Raw genomic sequence first — 18,988 nt, 5'->3', positions numbered from 1 at the left:
AAATGTGAATTAGGCATGGGGAGGGGAGGGGGACTGTGTGCTTCAGTTGACAGTTACGCTGGGTGCTGCATGTGTTTTTGAAAAGAAAATATAAAAATATACTCAGACCTATTGCTACATTAAAAGAAGTCTGCATTTATTGCATTTCAGTGACTTGGAAAGTAATGCTTTTTCCATGTTAGAAGCATAAAGTTTTTGTCATAGATGACAGAGGCACACTCGGCTAGGCTTTCAGAAGTTCCTTTCTCTGTGCAAACTGCCATAAGCAGTAAATACTCTGCAGCGAAATTCAGCCTTGATGGAGTACAGTTCAAACCCACTGTCTTCGTATTTTCTTATTTACCATTTTCAGTGGGGTTCCATGGATGTCATTGAGCTCTAGACTTAGCCATTTGTTTGTAAGTCCGTTGACAGGTTAGTAGACATGCTGACCAAGTAGATCTTTTAAGCTGATTTTTATCCAAAGCTTTTGGGGGATGATGGAAGGAATGCAAGCCTTTCAAAAGTTCTAGGTAGTTCTGTGATAAAATGTTATAATTAATAGTAATAATTAAAAAAACCAGCAAACTAGAACCATGGTTTTAGTACTGTCTTGTCTGAAAGAAGAATAGTTGTCTTTAGAAATTGATCCTATGCTGCAAAGATTTGAAGTCTGAACAGATTGATATAGTAGTCATGAATGGTTGTAAAAAGCAGTTTATAACATTGAGTTTTAAACCTATTTTCTAAATTGCACCTTTCTCTTCATTAACTGGTAAGATGGGATTTAGCATGCTAGGCACTCAGCTCACAAAATCAATGAAAATCTTATATTTGCAGGATAGTGTTGTGTTTCTGCTGTAGTGACTGCTTTTCACATGAGTGCCTCTGAAATTAAATCCCGTTCACCACCCTTCAAAGGCATTTATTCTATTTGTGTATGTTTACTACGTGCTGACCAGTGTTTGCTTGTGTTACATACTCTAAGCGTCAGCATAGCCTAAACAAGAAAACAAGCCTTGTTTATTTAAATAATATTTAAAGAAAACAAACAAGGTCTCTTAAAACTATTTGTCTCTTTGCCTGCGTCTCAAAATGAAATGATTTCACAAGTGCATAGGACAATCTGTTCAACTTAATGCGTGCACGTGTGTACATAATTGCTTCAAGTAATAGAATAAATAGAATAAAATGTGTAGTATCAAGTAGTTGTAAATTTTTTTTTAAGTCACTGCTGTTCTTTCATTTTTGATTTATGTGCACTCAGTGGATCAAGATGATTGCCAGAGAGGGCAAAAGGCAAGACAGTATGAAAACATAGCCATAGCAAATCAGGATGCCATTTCTGGAAGAAGGATGCCAATGATTTTATAGTCCTAGACTGAAAAACTAATAGCACTGAATGTTCAGTGTTTCTTGGTTTCTTTTCTTTTTCCTTTTGGGTCAACTGAAGAATTGACAGTTCAGTGGCATCTGTTTGCTACAAGGGAAGAAGGGAAGTCATATGAAGCTTTTAGCTGTTAGTCTAAGCTATTTGAGGTGGAAAACTAATAGAAAAGATGAGGAAAAAGGTGAATATTGTGATTGGGACATTTGATATTTCAGGGAGCGTGTTATTTTATTGCAAATTTTAATGTAAAAAAAGAAGAAAACTTAGATTATAACTTCAATTTATTTAAAAATGACTCAAATTCTTGTATTTGAAAGTTATTTTTTATAATGAAAGTTTCCGTTGCGTATTATTACTTTAAATTGTTTTGGTATATTTAGCTTTCTAGGCTAAAACGAGAATTGGCACAGATGAAGCAAGAGCTGCAATATAAGGAGAAAGGAGTGGAAACTCTGCAAGAGTAAGTTAAGGGTTTGTGGGAGGCTGTTTCTTTTTTCCCCTATCTTGGAATGACTTGCTCAGGAAACTATTGCCAAAAAAAAGAGGAGGAACTTTCAAATTGCTCTGCTTCGGAGTTTCTGCTATGATAATGGTACACTTTGAGAACAGTGTGAAATGACAGAAGAAGGCTTAGACAAAATTAGGTGGAAAGGTGATTTCAGAGATCCACATGCAAGAACAGTTTTATAGGTACTGTCCTTCCATTCTGCCTGAAAATGAATCACATGTTTAAAATGTACTCCAAGCATCTTCTGAAGATATGTATTGTCTGGAGCCTACTCAGAACCACTGTGCAACGGGGTAGTGTTTCTGTGAGCAGCACCTAGGCTTTCTGGCAGGGCTAAATATTTCTCCTGGGTGGGAGCCTGAACACTGCAACACTGCTTCTTCCTTTTCCCTGACGGTCAGACCTTCTGGTTCTGGGCAGCATAGTTGATGTGTTCATGTGCAGTAGATCTAATGCTCAGTGAGACCTTGGATTTTGTTGCATGTGTGAAGAATGACTGCATGTATATGTGACCCCTTGTTTCCTCTCTGGAAGGAGAGGGAGCTGAGGGAGCTCAGGGCAATTTGCCACTGCTCCGAGACCATTAGACAGCCTGTGCTCTTGTTTCCTTCACGCTTGCTGGTGGCAAAGGTTGCAAACTGTTGTGGTAACCCTCTACCTGCCACTCTTCCTGCAGGCCCTCAGATGGGAACCGAGAGACTTCCATCTGTGTGCTATTTAGTCACCTGCACACATAGCACATTTGCGGGAAGCCCCGTGTGATAGGGAGAAAGGTTGCCAGGCCATGGAAAAGGTGGCAGGTAAACACACGTTGTTGTGACTTCCAGATCTGTTCAGCAAGCCCAGAGCTAGGCTGTATGTCAAACAACTCTTGGATTTGCTTTGGACGTGTGGCTGTGCATTTAGAAATCTTGGCCATCTCTCCAGCATGCCTGCAAACAAACTGCCTAATGCAAGCGCTTCTTGAAAACGTTGGAACTGTTGCATGTGTAATGCATTTTGCAGCGTAAGTACAGCATCTGTGGAAATACTTCCAAGCTTTGGATTTATTGTGTTGGTGCTGTGAAGCATGGGCACACACTTCTGCTTTGGGAATCCTGGCAAAGTTCCAGAGGTCCCAGAGCAATTAGGTTCCTGATTTTCCAGCTTAGACAGATTAACCAAAGATGGCATTACGTTAACTAAACTGTATAGAGGAAGATACTCTCTTCTTTCTGTTAAAGGAATAGCCTATGCATTTCATGTTTTTCACTCCATTTTAGAAGGTTCTTTTGTTCTATAATGAATTTTAAAAGCTTCAGGGGAAAAAAAAAAAAAAAACAATAACAAAATGTGTCCAGCCAAAATCCATCATTGGCAGCTATAATGTAATCATTCTCAGGCCTAAATATATTTTATTGACTACACAAAACATTTACAGCTAGTTGTAGGAGAATTAACTGAAACTTCGTAATGTCAAGCAGTTCGTGTATTGAAACTGCAAATATTTTAAGCCTGGTCGATGTTTCTGGGTAGTAACCCAGTTAAGTAAGAAGTAAGAGCAGAAACAATTTCGTCAGAATATTCTCCATTGTATTTTCTTTGAGTAAAAATTGCCTTGCCTTTTCTGCTTTAATTATTTGTTTTCCTCCTCATGGCTACCAGGCAATTTTGAGATTATAGGTTCAATTATTTTTAGGTGCAGTTGCTTTTATAAAGAGACTATCCACTTGACTAGGCAGGTGAAAGTACTCGGAGGCCATTTGAAATTCAAGATTGTTTTAATTAACGTAATTAATTTAAGATAGCCCAGTGAAGTAGTGCAACTTACTGAAAAGTAAAGTCTGCAAATGATTATGAATACAAATGTTTGTCTTGGATTTTAGCCCAAGTTAAGTTGCCCGTATTCCAGGATGGGGATACAGGAGAGACATTCAAGAGAGGACTTGGTTCAAGGAGAGCCCTGTGTACCCCATCAGTCAGGGGTAGTAATAAATCAGCTGGTTTAAGAGTTCAGGAGTGACAGCTCAGTGCTTCAGTGCTGCTTCTCATTGCTGCTGCTGCAGTCACTCTGTCTGGTGGTGCTCTGGGTGGTGGTCAGTGCCATTTGCTGTAGCTGGTGACAGCGTTTTGCCAGCGCTCTATCTGGTATTGCAGTGATTTGTGTTGTTAGTGTTTGTGCCTTGCTGAGCTCCACTCTCTGAGTTGAATTCTGCTTTGGTTTTGGTTTTTCAGGTAATCTTTCAGTTGCTTTTCTGGTGCTTTCTTTGAATTACTACACTTCCAGTAGGAAATGAGCCTATTTGGAGAGCGCTCGTGCTGTCTAACAGCTGCAGAGAGAAGTTTCTCTAGCCTCCTTGTGTAGTCAGGAGAGGGGATGGATCTGTAGATAGATGGCCCAGGCTATGAGCTTGCCCATGCTCTGAGCTGTCCCTGGCCTCCCTCTCCTAGCACTCTTATTCATCTAGGGAAAAGGGGCACTCCAGTCAAGCACTGAAGCTGAAGAATTTTGCTTTCTGCATATCCGCAAAACAAGTGTGCTGTCTGAAAAGAAACTTGTCATTCCTTTTCTACAAGAGAAGTATTTCATGTTTTTTTTTTTTTTCTTCTGTGAGACTCGTGCATTCCAGGCATTTCTCCCTTTTGTTACCTTTTCTAAATTTTGGGTCTTCGTATTTTTTGTTCCTACTTGTGTTAGGTCAAATCGTCGAGTAACTGCCAAACTGAGGCTGGCATGCATCCTGCTCAGCTGTTTTAAGGCCATGTTCCTCACTTTATTTTAAGTATGTGCCAAGAACAATACTGGGAGTTGTCACGCTTCAGGCCTTATATCTGGCTGAAGGCTTGCTTTGAACCTCTAAGCAGCATAGTGCTGGGAGCAGGTATCAGAACTGACACGGCTCTGTGTTCAACCACTGCTGCATTTTTAATAGCTCTGCAATTCCAATATAGTCAGAATTCCAATTTCTGTAGTGCAGCAACTTTTCATTAGGGCTGTATTTGCTCCACTTTCATCCAAATTTGGCAATGTTATGATAAGCCTTCAAATGTTACGGTCTGCCCTTGCCCACTGGAGACTTTCTGAAGCTCAGGATTTCAGTCCTGCCTCTATCCCACCCTGTGTGATCTCCTTCACTGCTCCTTGGTCTCTAGGGGTGCCTTTGCCCTAAGCTGCAGCCGATCCTGTTAAAGCCAGGGGCGAGGGAATTAAATCTGAGCCTTTTCTGGAACATATTCCTTCGTCTGGCTGTTAGGGACTGAGGAAGAGGAGCAGGTCCTTCTCTCCCATGTGTTTTCAGTAACCCTTCTGCTTGCCAGGAGGAAGAGCAGAGGATTTTGGAGGAAGAAGGCGTTTAGCAGCATAGGAAATGAAAACCCAGCCAGTTGGCTGCAAGAGCGGAAGGAATGCTCAGAGAAAATGAGGAGAGATGGGGAATTAGGGCTGACTAAACAATTTATAGCTACGCACGAGTTCAGAGGATATGAGAACTGACAAAAGCTTTAAAATTAGATTTAACTCAACTACAGACATACACTTTAATGAGGATTGTGGGAGGAGACTTACGTATTTGAACGATGTGGCTGGTAACAGAGTGGGGACTGCTGTATGGGATCAAAACTACTGTGAGTGTGTTAGTAGCCTACATGTTCTGGAAACATCTTCCTCAGAAAATGTGTGCTTCATTCATAGTTGGGTATTACTTGAATGTTCTTCCTGTTTGTATAAAGGGCTAATCTCTATTTGCATCATGCTCTTTCCCATTAATAAATGGAAGATTCCTGTTAATTTTGTGGCTTTCAAAACCAGAGCTTTATGAAGGAAGGGGAGAAAAAAAATAAATGGACAATAAATAACATAATTTTGTAAAATACTTAAGGCAGTTTGGATGTTCAGCAATACTGATTTAAGCTGTGATATGTCTGGCAGTGGAGTATTTTCTGATTCTTTACTTAAACAAATACCATTTCCTAAGTTGGGTTCCAGTGTGACGTCCAGGAACATTAATTTGTGGGTAACTGGACAAAAATCTGGTTGAAATTAAATAATTTCCTCTTCCTGTAATGCCACCTTGTACCTGCCAAGTAGTATAATGAGCAGTTGTGTAGGAGACGTTTCCTGCTCTAGAATTTGGATGGAATCTATGTTTTTAACATCAACATAACCTTCAGATAAAACCACATTATCATTTTCATGAAACTTTTAGTGAATCAGAGTAGTTGTTTTGCCATGTTTTTACCTAATCTTTTCAGGATTTTAAGTAAAAATGAATGAAGACTCAAGCAATCATTTGAAAAACAAAACAAAGCAAAACTTGAAGGCACACAATTTAAGTATTTTCTGGTTTTTGAAACATAAATCATAAAGACTTATATATTTTCATATGCAACATGGGGAAAACTGTGCTTAAGCAGAAGGCTGAGGTTCAGGCTTACACTTCGCATTTTGTCCAAAGTCAGGACCTGTCAGAAGAAAACAAACCGAAACTGCAGAAATCTAGAATAACTGCAGCCTGCGATTTCTCCTGAATGTTGTGAGCTACACAGTAAAACCACAGGAGTTTCATTCAAGCTTTTTGGTTTTTCTTGTTATGATTTTAATATTTTAATAGTAAAGTAAGCTGCTGCAAGTACAATTTTAGTGATTTGCTTCACTGACAGAACAGGCTGAGTGAGAGTGACAGAAGTTTTTGCGTGGTTTAAGCTGCAAATGCATTTGCATTCTTGGTATCACTTAAATATTCTAAGAATACAAGACAATTATGAGGTTTCTAGATTTAACTCCTATCCTGTACTACAATGCAAGGAGGTCTTTTAGTGACAGTTTGTTTTTTTTCCAGACTAGAATTTTTGCACTATTTTTATGGGGGTATTTTTGGTTATTTTTAGCATAATATACCTTGAAACTTTGAGTTACTCTCAATATTATACAAAATTCGAGTATTCTTGTCATAATTATCTAGTGCATCTCTTACCACTACCTTTTATGAACCGATGTTGTATGTAATGACTAATGGCTGTGTCATCTTTTTATCCAGAGATACCTTCTGAAGATGTTTGTTCTTAGGATTGGTGTAGGGACCATTACACGTACCAATTTTTTTTTTTTTTAATATTCATTTATGCAAAATGCATACACACACACCTGCACACACTGTGTATGCTAGAGTAACAGGTAAATTGGGGTCTTCATACTCCAACAGGAATTTAACATTATTTTCACAAATTGCTTTAGGTAGGCTGTTAATTCCCATAGTTCTTTTAGAAAGTTTTGCAGAGGTTCTGGTCCTGTTCTACTTCTGAAAATAAAAAAATCAAGAGGGTAGAGTGGACTAGGCTTCTGGGCCTTGATCTGTTGATATTTTCTACTATTTTGGGGGAAGAAAATTGAAAACTCAGACACTTTCTAAATGGGTGTTCCACTAAAGAGACGATGAGAGATTTCTATTATCACGATGAAAACACTAGTAGTACTTCAGCCTGAGGTAGCAAATAGCACTATCATTGCTGCACTTGCATCTGAAGCCTTCTTGGATGGTCCCAAGTGATCATAGAATCACTAAGGTTGGAAAAGCCCTCCAAGATCACACAGTCCAACCATCCACCTCCTACCAATATTTCTTCACTAACCATGTCCCTTAGTACAACATCTAAACGTTTCTTTAACACCTCCAGGGAATGTGATTCCAGCACCTCCCTGGGCAACTTGTGCCAGCACCTCACCACTCCTTCTGAAAAGAAATTTTTCCTAACATCCACTGGAATCCCCCCTGGTGCAACATGAGGCTGTTTCCTCTAGTCCTGTTGCTAGTTACATGGAAGAAGAGGCTGACCACCAGATGTATGTTAGTGCAGGAAGATCATAGAATCATAGAATGGCCTGGGTTGAAAAGGACCACAATGGTCATCTAGTTTCAACCCCCCTGAGGTGGCCAGGGTCACCAACCACTAGACCAGGCTGCCCAGAGCCACATCCCGCCTGGCTTTGAATGGCTCCAGGGGTAGGGCATTCACAACCTCCTTGGGCAACCTGTTAGAATGAATGATATTGTCTAGAAACAATAGATGATATTCTAGTATAATAGATGATACTCCAAGACGATATTGTCTAGAGAAGATACTCAAAAGATGTCTGTAGTGACAGGAGAGCATTTACAGTAAAGTTTCTGGAATATAACATTTATCCCCCAAAAACAGAGTGCCTTCATTAGGGACTTCTAAAACAGGATCAGACAGAAGTCTTGGAAGAGATGTTTAGATGTGTAGTGATGCATCTGAATAGTGTTGGCCTGGCTGCCGCTGTCTTTTCAGTAGTTAGTGTAGGCTAGTTTTAGGTTGATTTTACTTTTGTTGTGTAAAGTAACCTGCAAATGTTGCCTCTGTAAATAAACTCTGTACCAGAGGAGACTAAAAATGGAAAATTTGTTGGTTTTGCAGAACCTGAGTATTTAATAGCATTGTTCTAGCTTTAGAGTGTACTGGACAACTGAATGCTGTGCTTCTTCCCAGTAGAATGTCATTTTATTCTTGGAAATAAAGTGGTACATGAATAAACAAAAGGTCTTAAAATGCTTGTGGTGTTTCTAATTATGTGAAAATTCTTGAACTTGTCTTTGTCTTTTCAACAGGATCGATCGTAAGATGTCAAGTGCTCATACAAATTATAGACTGGATGAAGCACAGGCTATAATGAGTGAGCTACGAACTATAAAGAAAGCCATATGCACAGGTGAAAAAGAGAGGCAGGACCTTATGCAGGTAAAAGAACAATACATAGCTGCTAAAATGCGCAGGGTATTTCCATTTCCTTGTTGGAGGTTGTGCTGTGGTTTCCAGGTTTAAATAAACAAGCATGGTGGCCAAGTTTGATTCTTCTGTTTGATGGTTGCCAATAGTAGACTATTCAAAAGAAGTAGATATGGAGCCTTATGTTCACAGTACACACAATATGAGTTTCATATTTTTGTTGTAAATAACATACTATTCTTAACATTGGGATCAGTGTTTTTGTTTAATACAGCATTCCACTGCTGCTGTGTCAGAGAGTCCTATGGAATTATTATGCTGTATTTAATTTGTTTTTCATTTTGTTTAATGTCCCCTTGTGTTCCCTATGAAGAAGTAGGACTGAAAATCCATTTTCTAAAAGGTTTATCAGCTTGTCTGTCATGTTTTTCCTTCTATAAGCTTCTCACAAAACTGGATCTCTGTCACTGCATCACAGTTTGGCAGCTCTCCTTTCTTTTTTTTTTCTTTTCCTTTTGCCTTTGTATTATGACAAAATAATTTTAAATGTCCTCACAAAACCCTCAAAGTGTATGATTGAATAGAGTGTATATAGATATCATCGTGCAAGCCTGAAATTATTTTTTTGAATCTGAGTATGAGGATTAAGGGAAGATGCTGGATCACTGCTTGGGCATGTCTTTGAATGGATTCTTCATCTGCTCTGAGCTCTTACCTGCTGTGTCTGCATTACTAGTGTGACAACAAGTTGACTGAGCCGTGATCCTTTGCCACTGCTGGAACTTTGGTACAGACTTGCTGAAACATGCTCTGGATACAGTATTCCTCACCTAATCCTGAAAATGCTGTATGGAAAAAGATATTTTCATTACCTAAGTTTTTGGGTCTGCACTAAACTATTATTGCCATCCCATTTTTTTTTTTAGCTTTTCATTTTTCTCTGCAATAGTCTTTAGCTGGTATTTTTGTTGTTGTTGTTAAATGCTGTGGGTAGCTTGTTATCTACATACAATAAATTTCCATAGTTATACAATTATTCAATCTCCAAAGTATTACCCGAAGGTCAGCTGATGGACCACAAATCCTTGTTCAAGTAGACAGAACACTTAAGTCACTACTAAAAGTTTCTGCCTTGGCAGCTTTTAACATACTTGATATTTTGTGTTGGCCAGGTTTTAAAGTGATTCTCAAGTCTTCCACATGCCTAGCTAGCAAGAAATGATTAGAAAGGCAGTTCTTCATGGATGCTGTGACGCACATTTTAGGAAACTAACGGGTAATTTAAAGTCTTGTGTGTGAGACCTTGGAACAGCTTAACTACTGGCCTTGTTTTGACTCTCAGTAGGTTTTTTTTATTTTTTCCCCCCATTTCTTTAGATTTTCAATCCCCAGTGGCACTATATCCAGTGGTAAACATTAAGATGCCTTAAAATCACATCTTATAAACCAATTTTAAGTGCAGTTGCATAGTCTCTAAATATACATAGGTCACTCTGAAAGTAATGCTTCTTATTTATTACCAAGGAAGTTACATCAGATAGAAAGAGCACAATAACGCTCTTTGATAGAGCAGATTCTCAGCTACAAAACTCTGTTTTTCAACATAGTCGCCACCATTAGCTATGCATTTTTGCCAGCCATGGAAAAGAGCCTGCATGCTCTTTTATTTATTATTATTTGAAGATAATTGTTATGGAGTTGTTTAGCTTTGGCAAACAAGTGAAAGTCTGTTTAAAACATCACTGTAATGAGTTGAGAATTTGATCTTTTTTTTTTCCCTATGGATTTGGAAATTGATTTGTCCACAAAAGCGCTATCTTTAAAAGCTAGTGTTGGTAAGACCAGCTTTCTTACGGAAAACTGTCTGTTTTGAATGCTGTTTATAGATGAGTTGGAAGTATTTTGTAAACAGCTGGGAATTTATTTCAGAGAAAGGAAATAGAAAATTTCGTACTACTTCTTAATTTAAATCTGGCCAGTGTAAGCAACAGAACTAAACATAGCAAAAGTGACTCAGTCTTGTGTAGGTGCTTGGAAAATTGTGGCTGTCGTAGAAATATGATAATTGGGTAGAGTTGTGTGGGAGAGAAGTCTGACAAGGGAATCAGAGGGTGGTCGGATTTAAACTGGGTGCTGTGGTCATAAATAAAGCCAAATATACAATCTCACAGCTCCAAAAAAAGTGGACAAACTTTATATAAGATTAGTAATCACGGTGTGTGCTGATGTTCCTGAAAGCTGTGTGTGTCTCTCTTTTTCCCCTCCCTTCATGCTTTTTGTGTGTCTCTTTTTCCCTTCCCTTCATGCTTTGATTTCTATTCCAGTATATTCATATTCTTTAAAAATGTTCTTTCTTAGAAAGCATGGGAGAGTGTTTTTGTTGTTTTGTTTTTTTTTATTATTATTTTCTTTTATTATTTCTTTCTTTACCATTTAAGTAAGCCAAATAGGTTAGATAGGAACTGCACTGAAATGTTATGTGCCACCTAAATCAGCTAGCAAAAAATTGATTATGAGATGACAGTGCTCTCTTTTTGGATTGATTTTGGCTGGTGTGTCTGCAGCTTCACATCCATGCATTAAAGTGGTCTGTCAGTTTCTCTAAGATTACCACAAACAATCCATAAACCTCAGATGAAAGAGAAGTTCTCTCTTCCATATTGCTGGGGAGGGTCTTTCTCCTAGTAGTTGTTCTAAATTGTCCCCATGGAAAAGTGTGTTAACTTAGGTTGTAATTTTTCACGTTACGATTGCTGGAGGGTATGCTTTTAATTCGTCCAGCTAAGGACTCGGAGGACTTCTATGTTTACCGTAAAGCACAGTCACCTATGCACGTAGATGTAAGTTAAGGTGATTGCCACCTGCAAAGTGCTATGTAATTTGTTAGTAAAATCCAGAGTTCAGCAACTGTGCCCAGTTAGGAAACCTGGCCAGCATCCAAGCAGTCCCTTATTACCTTCCAGGGAGATGCTGGAGTGGGGGGTCAGGAGCACAGCAGGAGTGCATGAAGTAGCTGAAATATGGGCAAAAGTTTAGATTTAAGTTCTGGCATCAGGACCTGTGGTGCCTGTAACGTAATACATATACCTGTAGCATAATGTATGTTAGCTAAAGGTGCCAGATGGATGTTGCTTATGTGGGAGATACTTCAGGCTTTCTGAATCCCTGGTGTTCATGAGATCAGCTCTGCTTTACTGGAACAAAAAGAACATATTAGACATTTGATATTTGTGTAGCAACAATTTAAAATAATTATTTCCATCTCATAAATCCACTAGGGATCCATCTCAATTCTCCATACAGTAAGAAACTGACAGGACTGGGTTATTTGCAGTGAGTTTTGGAGCGCTGAGTAGAAAGACAGTATTCAGTCATCTTAAAATGGCAGACGCCCTGGTTTTCTTTTTGCATCTTTGTAGAGCTGTTCATCTGGCAGCATATCTTCAGAGGTTAAAGGGCCTCTGGCTAGGGATTTAGTGCCAGCATAACTCAAAATTGAATTTTAATTTCTTAGGATGGAAAACAAACTATTTCATTTGTCCATCATGATAAGATGGCCCAGTTTGACTGGGAGGTAGCAGAAGAATTGGCTTCTTTTGGGGACCCAAGCCAAGCCAAGCCCCTTGGTGCGAGTGGCCATAGCTGTTCCTGTTGGCAGGTTTCAGGCCTGCTGCAATTCATAAGGCTGCTTTCTGGGCTCTGTAATAGGATGCCTTTGTCTTCAGGTGGCAACAAGGTGGTCTTGCAGCTCCTGTGAGCAGCAGCCAGTTGCTGTTACACAGGCTCATCTTCCTGATTCCATTAGTTGACTTTGTTGTAGGAAAAGGAAGTGTTGCTGTATGATCCAGGGTATCCTTTTTAAACTGCTCTTTGAAGGCTGAGGACTATCCTGGTAACTGGATATGCACAATTTGCTTGTTGCAAATTGTCAGTTGGCAGAGGCACTGAAATTCCTGAAGGTCAGCGTGTTGCCATTGAGCTGCATCTGCTTAGTCTCTGATTCTCTAGTTTGGCCAATGGAGTAAGCAGTTTTGAGGTTTTTTTCTGGGGTATTTTTGCAGTCAGCTGACTCAATTACATTATGATCTATGAACCAATACAGTTCATAAAATTTGTTTGCATTTTCCCCTTTGGTGGAGGGGAGGGTGAGGGGGGCAGAACTTATTTTTAAAGCATTTTTTTTAAAAGCTCTTTTGGTGCAGAATACTCAGGGTCTTAGCCATGAGTGGCAGCCTGCATAGCAGTTTTGTCACAAACAGTACATTATCTGTGATTTTTGAAAAATACAGAATGCATAATCAGAAAATAAGTGGCAAGGACAATAACACCTTTTTACTAAAGGAATTTTAAGAGCCTGCCAACCAAGTTCTTACAGTCAAATAAACTTCTCTAGTTTTGACTCTGTTGCTCCTTTTCTCCTTTAAGACTGCTCGAAGTCTCTGCTTCACCCGCACAGTTTATGTCATTGTCTAGACATTTCAGAGATGTTGCTTGCTTAACCCAAAGTGTAAAATATCTCTGTGAACGTTGGGTAAGGGAGCACAAGGGTGAAATCAGCTGCCATAAGACCACAGTCAATACAAGCTATTCATCAAGTTGTATGTGATGGCTATTGGCTGAGGAATGTAACCTGGGCAGAAGATGGCCAAAGGGCAGGGGAATCACATTTGTCTTTCATACCAAAGAACTTGGTATGAAAACTGACAGTTGCTAGATTTAAAGAACTGTGAGCCATACAAAAGCTAAAATCTTCATAGACCTAAAATAAATTGTAAAAATGAGATTAAAAACAAATATCTAGATGCATCTTTAAAAGAAAATATTAATTGCAAAGCAAAGGTGCTTCTTATTAGCTGATAGAGCTGATAGCATTGCGAATTTTACTTAATGTAAATAGCTCTTTCAAGGCAAGCTGCCTATATGAAGTCATGTTTTCTAAGCAGAATTCATTTCTGTTTTTCTATTAATAAAGGTATTAGCAAAATCTGTTGTATTATTTTTTTTTAATGTCTTTTCTTGTAGAGCCTGGCCAAGCTAACCGATGGATTCAGGAATAGCTGTTGCATTACAGATTCCCTGCAGGATCTCCAGCACAATTCTAGTTCACTCAGTGATTCCTGTTTACCTCAACAACACTGCGATGCTTGTTCTCAGACTGACATCACTGGGGAGGTATGTATTCCTGTGTGAGCCATTTGCTTTAGAAAATAAGCTGCTTTTTCTACTGGAGTGGTACTTTGTTACTTCCTGTTTTAATTCAAGACATGTTAGCTGTGGCAGAACAAAAAATCCAAATAAATATTTGACGGTGAAGGATTTGCATTTTCTTATTATTCCCAGAGCATGTGAACAGTGGGCTTTGCCATTCTGCTGCTTGAGCATTCTGTAGCTCATAAGTTGGCAACAGGTACAATCAGCCTAGTAATAGAGATGGAATTTTGTTTCTTTTAATCTTGTTTTTATCTTGATTGTCATTGTTTGCACACATCAAAGACATAGAGTAAACCTCTGTTCCTTTCATTTCCCTGTGACATGGAAATACTTGCTCATGTCCTAAAGTATTTTTCTTAAAAAACTAACAAAGTTTCTGATCTACTTTATTATACTTTTATCTTCAGGTATGCCTTTAAATAAGGTGTTTGAAAATGCCTTATCATCAGTCTTCAGAGATAGTTCTGTGTGAATGAAAGAGTATATTTCAAACAATACAATTTTGGCTTACTTTATAACTGTGGCTTCCTAGCATTTGCTTCTTTGGACGAGACTGACAACAGAGCAAGAGGAAAACCTGTCTGTAGTTTGATAGTACCATAGTTCGAGTGTTACTTCATATTCAGTTATTTCTATTGAACAGCGTATTTTCTAATCATAGGCTTTTATCACTTCTTTTTTATTTTACTGCCTTTTACTGATGACTGGTAGCCAAGTTGAATGTCTCTAGAGGACCTCTGCATAAGAGGAAATCTGTATTTTTAAGAGGTTACTCCTGAAGAATCTAAGAAAAGTTATTTAACGCTAGACTTTCTCGCAGGGTGTTAGTTAGATGGTGCCTTTGGGATGCCATTTTTCAGGCTGATGCTCGATGTGATTAATGCATTCCAAAACAAATTACCTAAAAGGAAAATTGCAACATTTTCCCATTCACAGTATGCATCGAATGCCTTCTAAGACGAGCCAACTGTAGTCAGAAAATTGTTTTTGTTGGGTTTAGTGTTTTTTCTTAGGAAAATAAAATTGTATAATGAGGTTAATTATTTTCCTGAATTATTAGTGATGGAATGTGAGTAAAGAAAAGGTGAATTTTTACACATGTGATGATGAAGAGAGCAAAAGAAGCAGTTAGATAGCAAATCTAGAGGTGCAGCAATGAAGAGGGCAACTACTGATGCCCTAAGATGAAGAGAAGTTGCTGTAGAAACCAGTCTGTATGTAGAAGGACTTGTAACATATATGCATTTTTTGTGACTGATTCAAAAAACAGGTAATGTTTTTGTAATAGTGTTTAAATCACACTAACGATCTAAGTGCTGGGTAACACATCTCAGTGGATGGAATGTAGTCTGAATTATTTCTTATTAAACGATCCATCAAGTAATAAAATATTTCAGTTAAAACATACTCGTTATATTTTAGGCTTGCATAAAGTTGAAAAGCTTTGATGTTTTGTAAGTGATACCGTTTGCAGACCCTTCATTTCCTGTACCGTAATTTGTTGAAAGGGCTCACTTATCTTTTATATGTTTAGCTACAAACCAGAGTTGTATGACTAAAGCATAACATTGATTTTGGTTGTTGTTATTCAAAACATTGACAATTTTTAGTTAGGCCAATAGGAGAGACTAATTTAACCCTTTATTTTGAGAGTGTGTTTAAAATCTCACATCTCCTATTTTCCTCCCACCCTTACTCTTCAACTCTGCAACAGTTTGGGTTCGATGATAAAACAAGACTTGTAGACAAAGTAAGACTCAACTGGCAGTATGAAGAGGCCAAGAAAAGGTAATTAAAGACAAATTTGATATTTTTTATTTTTACTCACGTTGTCAGTGTTTTCAAAGTAGAAGTGGAGCCAGTCTCCTAACTGAAATGTCTTGAGGAAGATTAATATACTTACTGTGCTTACTTTTGATAGTTTGGAGGTAATAAAAGCTTAGGTAAACGTAAGACTTTATCATAAGATTATTATATTTGTTTGCATAGATAAAGCTGGATGTCAGTGCTATTCTACACTTGTACAAACAGAAAGCTGCAGTAGCTTAATTGAGCTGTTTATTTTTTCTTTATTCTTCTCAAGCCTCAGTATAAACACTCGTTAATACACACCCGGGGTTATATGTGGCTGTCTCTGTCAGTTCAGAACTTTACATACCTGTGATCCAAATGCTGTATGATGAAGGAGTACATTCAGCGTGAAGACAGAATGAAAAAATTCTTGAGATAAATAGGCATTCATAGCTGAATAAAAGAACACATACATATAAATTTGGAGGATGAAAAACGTACGACAAAGATGTTTTTAACTGAACTTGAAATTAATTAATTCTTTACTAAGTCTTTCAACCTACTTAGTTATTATAATTACTTATCTCTTTTGTGAAGTCTTGCAGATTATTTTCATGGCTTTGTGAAAGTAATCTGATTTAGAATTATTTTAAAAGTATTACATACTGGTGTAGTTTGATAAGCCCTCGTGTAATCTTGCTGCTTTCAAACTGTTTGTCAGATGTTCGGGACAGTGGTGTAGGTGCAGATGATAGCTTGAACATGGTAACGTTATGCATTTATGATTACGTTAATTTGCTCTGGTAGAATGTTCTCTAATTGAAATTGACTGCCACTTAAACAGATCCAGCTACAGTCAATTGTGAGAACCTTATTTTATTTAATTTGTTTTTCAAGTTTGTTTGTTTGTTTTTTTTTTCCTTTTCAATTCTGTCTGTTTTTCCGTCTCTAAGAACAAGGGGTGAAAACAAAGTCCAGTACTCTTGCCTGTTTTTCATGCGGTGATGGCTTTTTTTGAGGAAAACTCTCATGTTGTCATATGTCTTGGCACAGATTGGAAGCCTTATAGGCAATTCGCCATTTTTTTTTCTTGGAAAGTTTGCCCACATTTGGACGCAATACAGGCATAGAAAAATAAATTGATGCAAGCGCATTAGAAATACACAGCTAAATTTCTTCAGCATTTGTAACTGGAATAAAAGTCTGCATTGTAAAATGCATTATGTGGGTACCAGCGACTATTACCTATCAAGAATTAATTAGCTGGGGAGAAAAAAGGCAAAACAAAAAGCCGTATGTGTACTGTTTGGTCAGAGGTTAACCCTTAAGCACATCACAGCCCAGTGGTAATTTAGGAGTACGTGACAGTTGTTGAAGGAAAAAGAGTAGGATTTAGTTTTGCACTGTTCAATTTAGGAGAACTACTGGTGCCCTAAAGATTGTATTAAAAGTTTTTAATGAAGTTTTCCCAGGTGGAAATGCTGAATATTTGCTTATACATGGAATGCAGTATTTCTGAACATGAGAACTGATCTGGGTTCTGACATTAATTGAATGTAGAAACACTGGATAACTAACCTTTCAAACAGAGAATAGTGATTGCAGTAAGGGTAGTTTTGCTGTCCCGGAATAGCAGCTCCAACAATGCTCTGTTATTTAGCAAAAGCATGTTAGTTCCTTTAAAATAGTAGCCTTATTTTGCCCAGTATGTTGTACAGAAATAATCAGCTTTCAGCTTTTGAGTGGAACTGCACAAAGCTCATTGCCCCTACCAGTTATCTCTGTGGTTGCATTCTTCATTTATCATGCATTCCTTCCCCTTAGCTTGCTGGCATTTCTGTAGGGCTTTTGTCTCTACTAAATATCTTTGTGCTCATTCTGCCTTGGCTGCTGAAATATCTACTGTTACTGCGCAGTGTGGGTGACGGAATGTGCTGCCATGGATTAAAATCTGCAAAGTAGAAAATTAAAATGCTACAGTACATCACAACTGTAAAACAGTATATTATGACTGCTTGCTTGCCAAACAGGGTGTAGAAATGTATAGCAAACAAGTTCAGCAGGCAGACTGCCTGTGTATCCAAGTTTCAAGGTAGGGTTTTAAAAGTACACTGGAAGAGAAAAAGTGTCCCTCTTCCCTTAAAAGAAAGCAAGGGGAAAAAACACCCACTAACTGAAGGGCAGCGTGCTGCATTTTTGCCACAGATGATAGTACAGCTTTAGATGCCAGCAGAATACTTGCCGTGTGTAGTGCAGAAGTTTTTAAAAATAAAAGTACATTCTCCGTGTATAGTATTTTAGTGAGAAAATGCAGTGCTGGGACTTCTGACTGACCCACCTTGAGAAACTGGGGAGATGAGCCTCGTGATAGTGGGGAAGTTGGCTTATATTCCCCAGATATCTTTCCTCCTTCGTAAAATGTACCCTGATTTTTATTCCTCCTTTAAAAACCTCTCAAACAGCACTGAGTGGTTTGGTCTTTGCATAAATTAAGACATTTGCAGAGCTTCTTTTTTTTCCTTCCCTTCAGCTTCCCACTGGAAGGAAGTCAGATAATTTGCAATTTAATGTTTCCCATGAGTATCTTCAGATGCTGTGAGCTGTGGGTTCCGACATCTTCAAAAAGCTGGAGAAATCATCCTGTATCCTGTGTCTGCTCCAGTCTCTGAGAGGAGACGTGGAAACTCCACTTTTTATTTCAGCAGTCATGCTGAACAGAGACGCTCCTGCTCTTTACCATTCTCTTCCCTCCGTCACTGTTAAATAAACTGTACCTTATTTCCGTGAAAATGTTTCTCTCAGATCTGTCGGTGTGGCCCTCCAGAGAAGCAGGAGGGAGGGAGGACGGCATTTTTGAGCAGACAGCCCCAAGCTGCCTGGATAAATACTGTTTTCAGTTTCAGTTGCTATTTCAGTGAGACCACCTCGCGTGAAAAGCGTTTGCATGCTGGAAAGTGTCCCCCTCAAGCATTTTTCTGAATAGACTGTTTCATAGAAAGAGAAATCAAAAGCAAATTGTTTTTCTTTGATAACTCAAAGTTGTACAGTCTAGAGTAATGACTGCACAAAGTATATTGGCGAGTGATGATGAAATGTCACTGCTACAGCACCTCAATCCCTGGGAAGTGAATTAATCACTAGATGAAGAATGATCTCTCCAATAACAAGCGCCGGCATCAATTGATTTTTATTTATGTTTTTAAATCCAGTCTGATGGCAGCTGGCTTAAGTGAACAAAAACATCCAGGCGTCTTCAACCAGTCTGTCTAACTTGGGTGCAGAAAGCGTAATTTCTTTACAGTCACCTGCATTTTGAATTTAGAGATGTTATTTTCCAATTCAATTGTTCAGAGCATATGGAGGCTTGAAAAAGCAGAACAAAATAA

General features: G+C 38.4%; 1 protein-coding gene across 4 annotated transcripts in view; it reads left to right on the top strand.

Moving 5' to 3' along the window:
* WWC3 (WWC family member 3) overlaps window positions 1–18,988 on the top strand; it is a 98,751-nt gene that overhangs the window by 44,134 nt on the left and 35,629 nt on the right. For all 4 annotated transcript variants that reach the window (XM_040662492.2, XM_040662491.2, XM_015273752.4 and 1 more), the window contains exons 5-8: window positions 1,750–1,829; window positions 8,483–8,612; window positions 13,623–13,772; window positions 15,526–15,599. In XM_040662492.2, coding sequence (XP_040518426.2) covers window positions 1,750–1,829; window positions 8,483–8,612; window positions 13,623–13,772; window positions 15,526–15,599 — 434 coding nt within the window. The remainder of the gene's footprint in view (window positions 1–1,749; window positions 1,830–8,482; window positions 8,613–13,622; window positions 13,773–15,525; window positions 15,600–18,988) is intronic.

Source organism: Gallus gallus, chromosome 1 (genome assembly GCF_016699485.2).
Source record: "Gallus gallus isolate bGalGal1 chromosome 1, bGalGal1.mat.broiler.GRCg7b, whole genome shotgun sequence".
Taxonomy (NCBI): Eukaryota; Metazoa; Chordata; class Aves; order Galliformes; family Phasianidae; genus Gallus; species Gallus gallus.
This window is presented reverse-complemented; position numbering and strand designations above follow the sequence as displayed.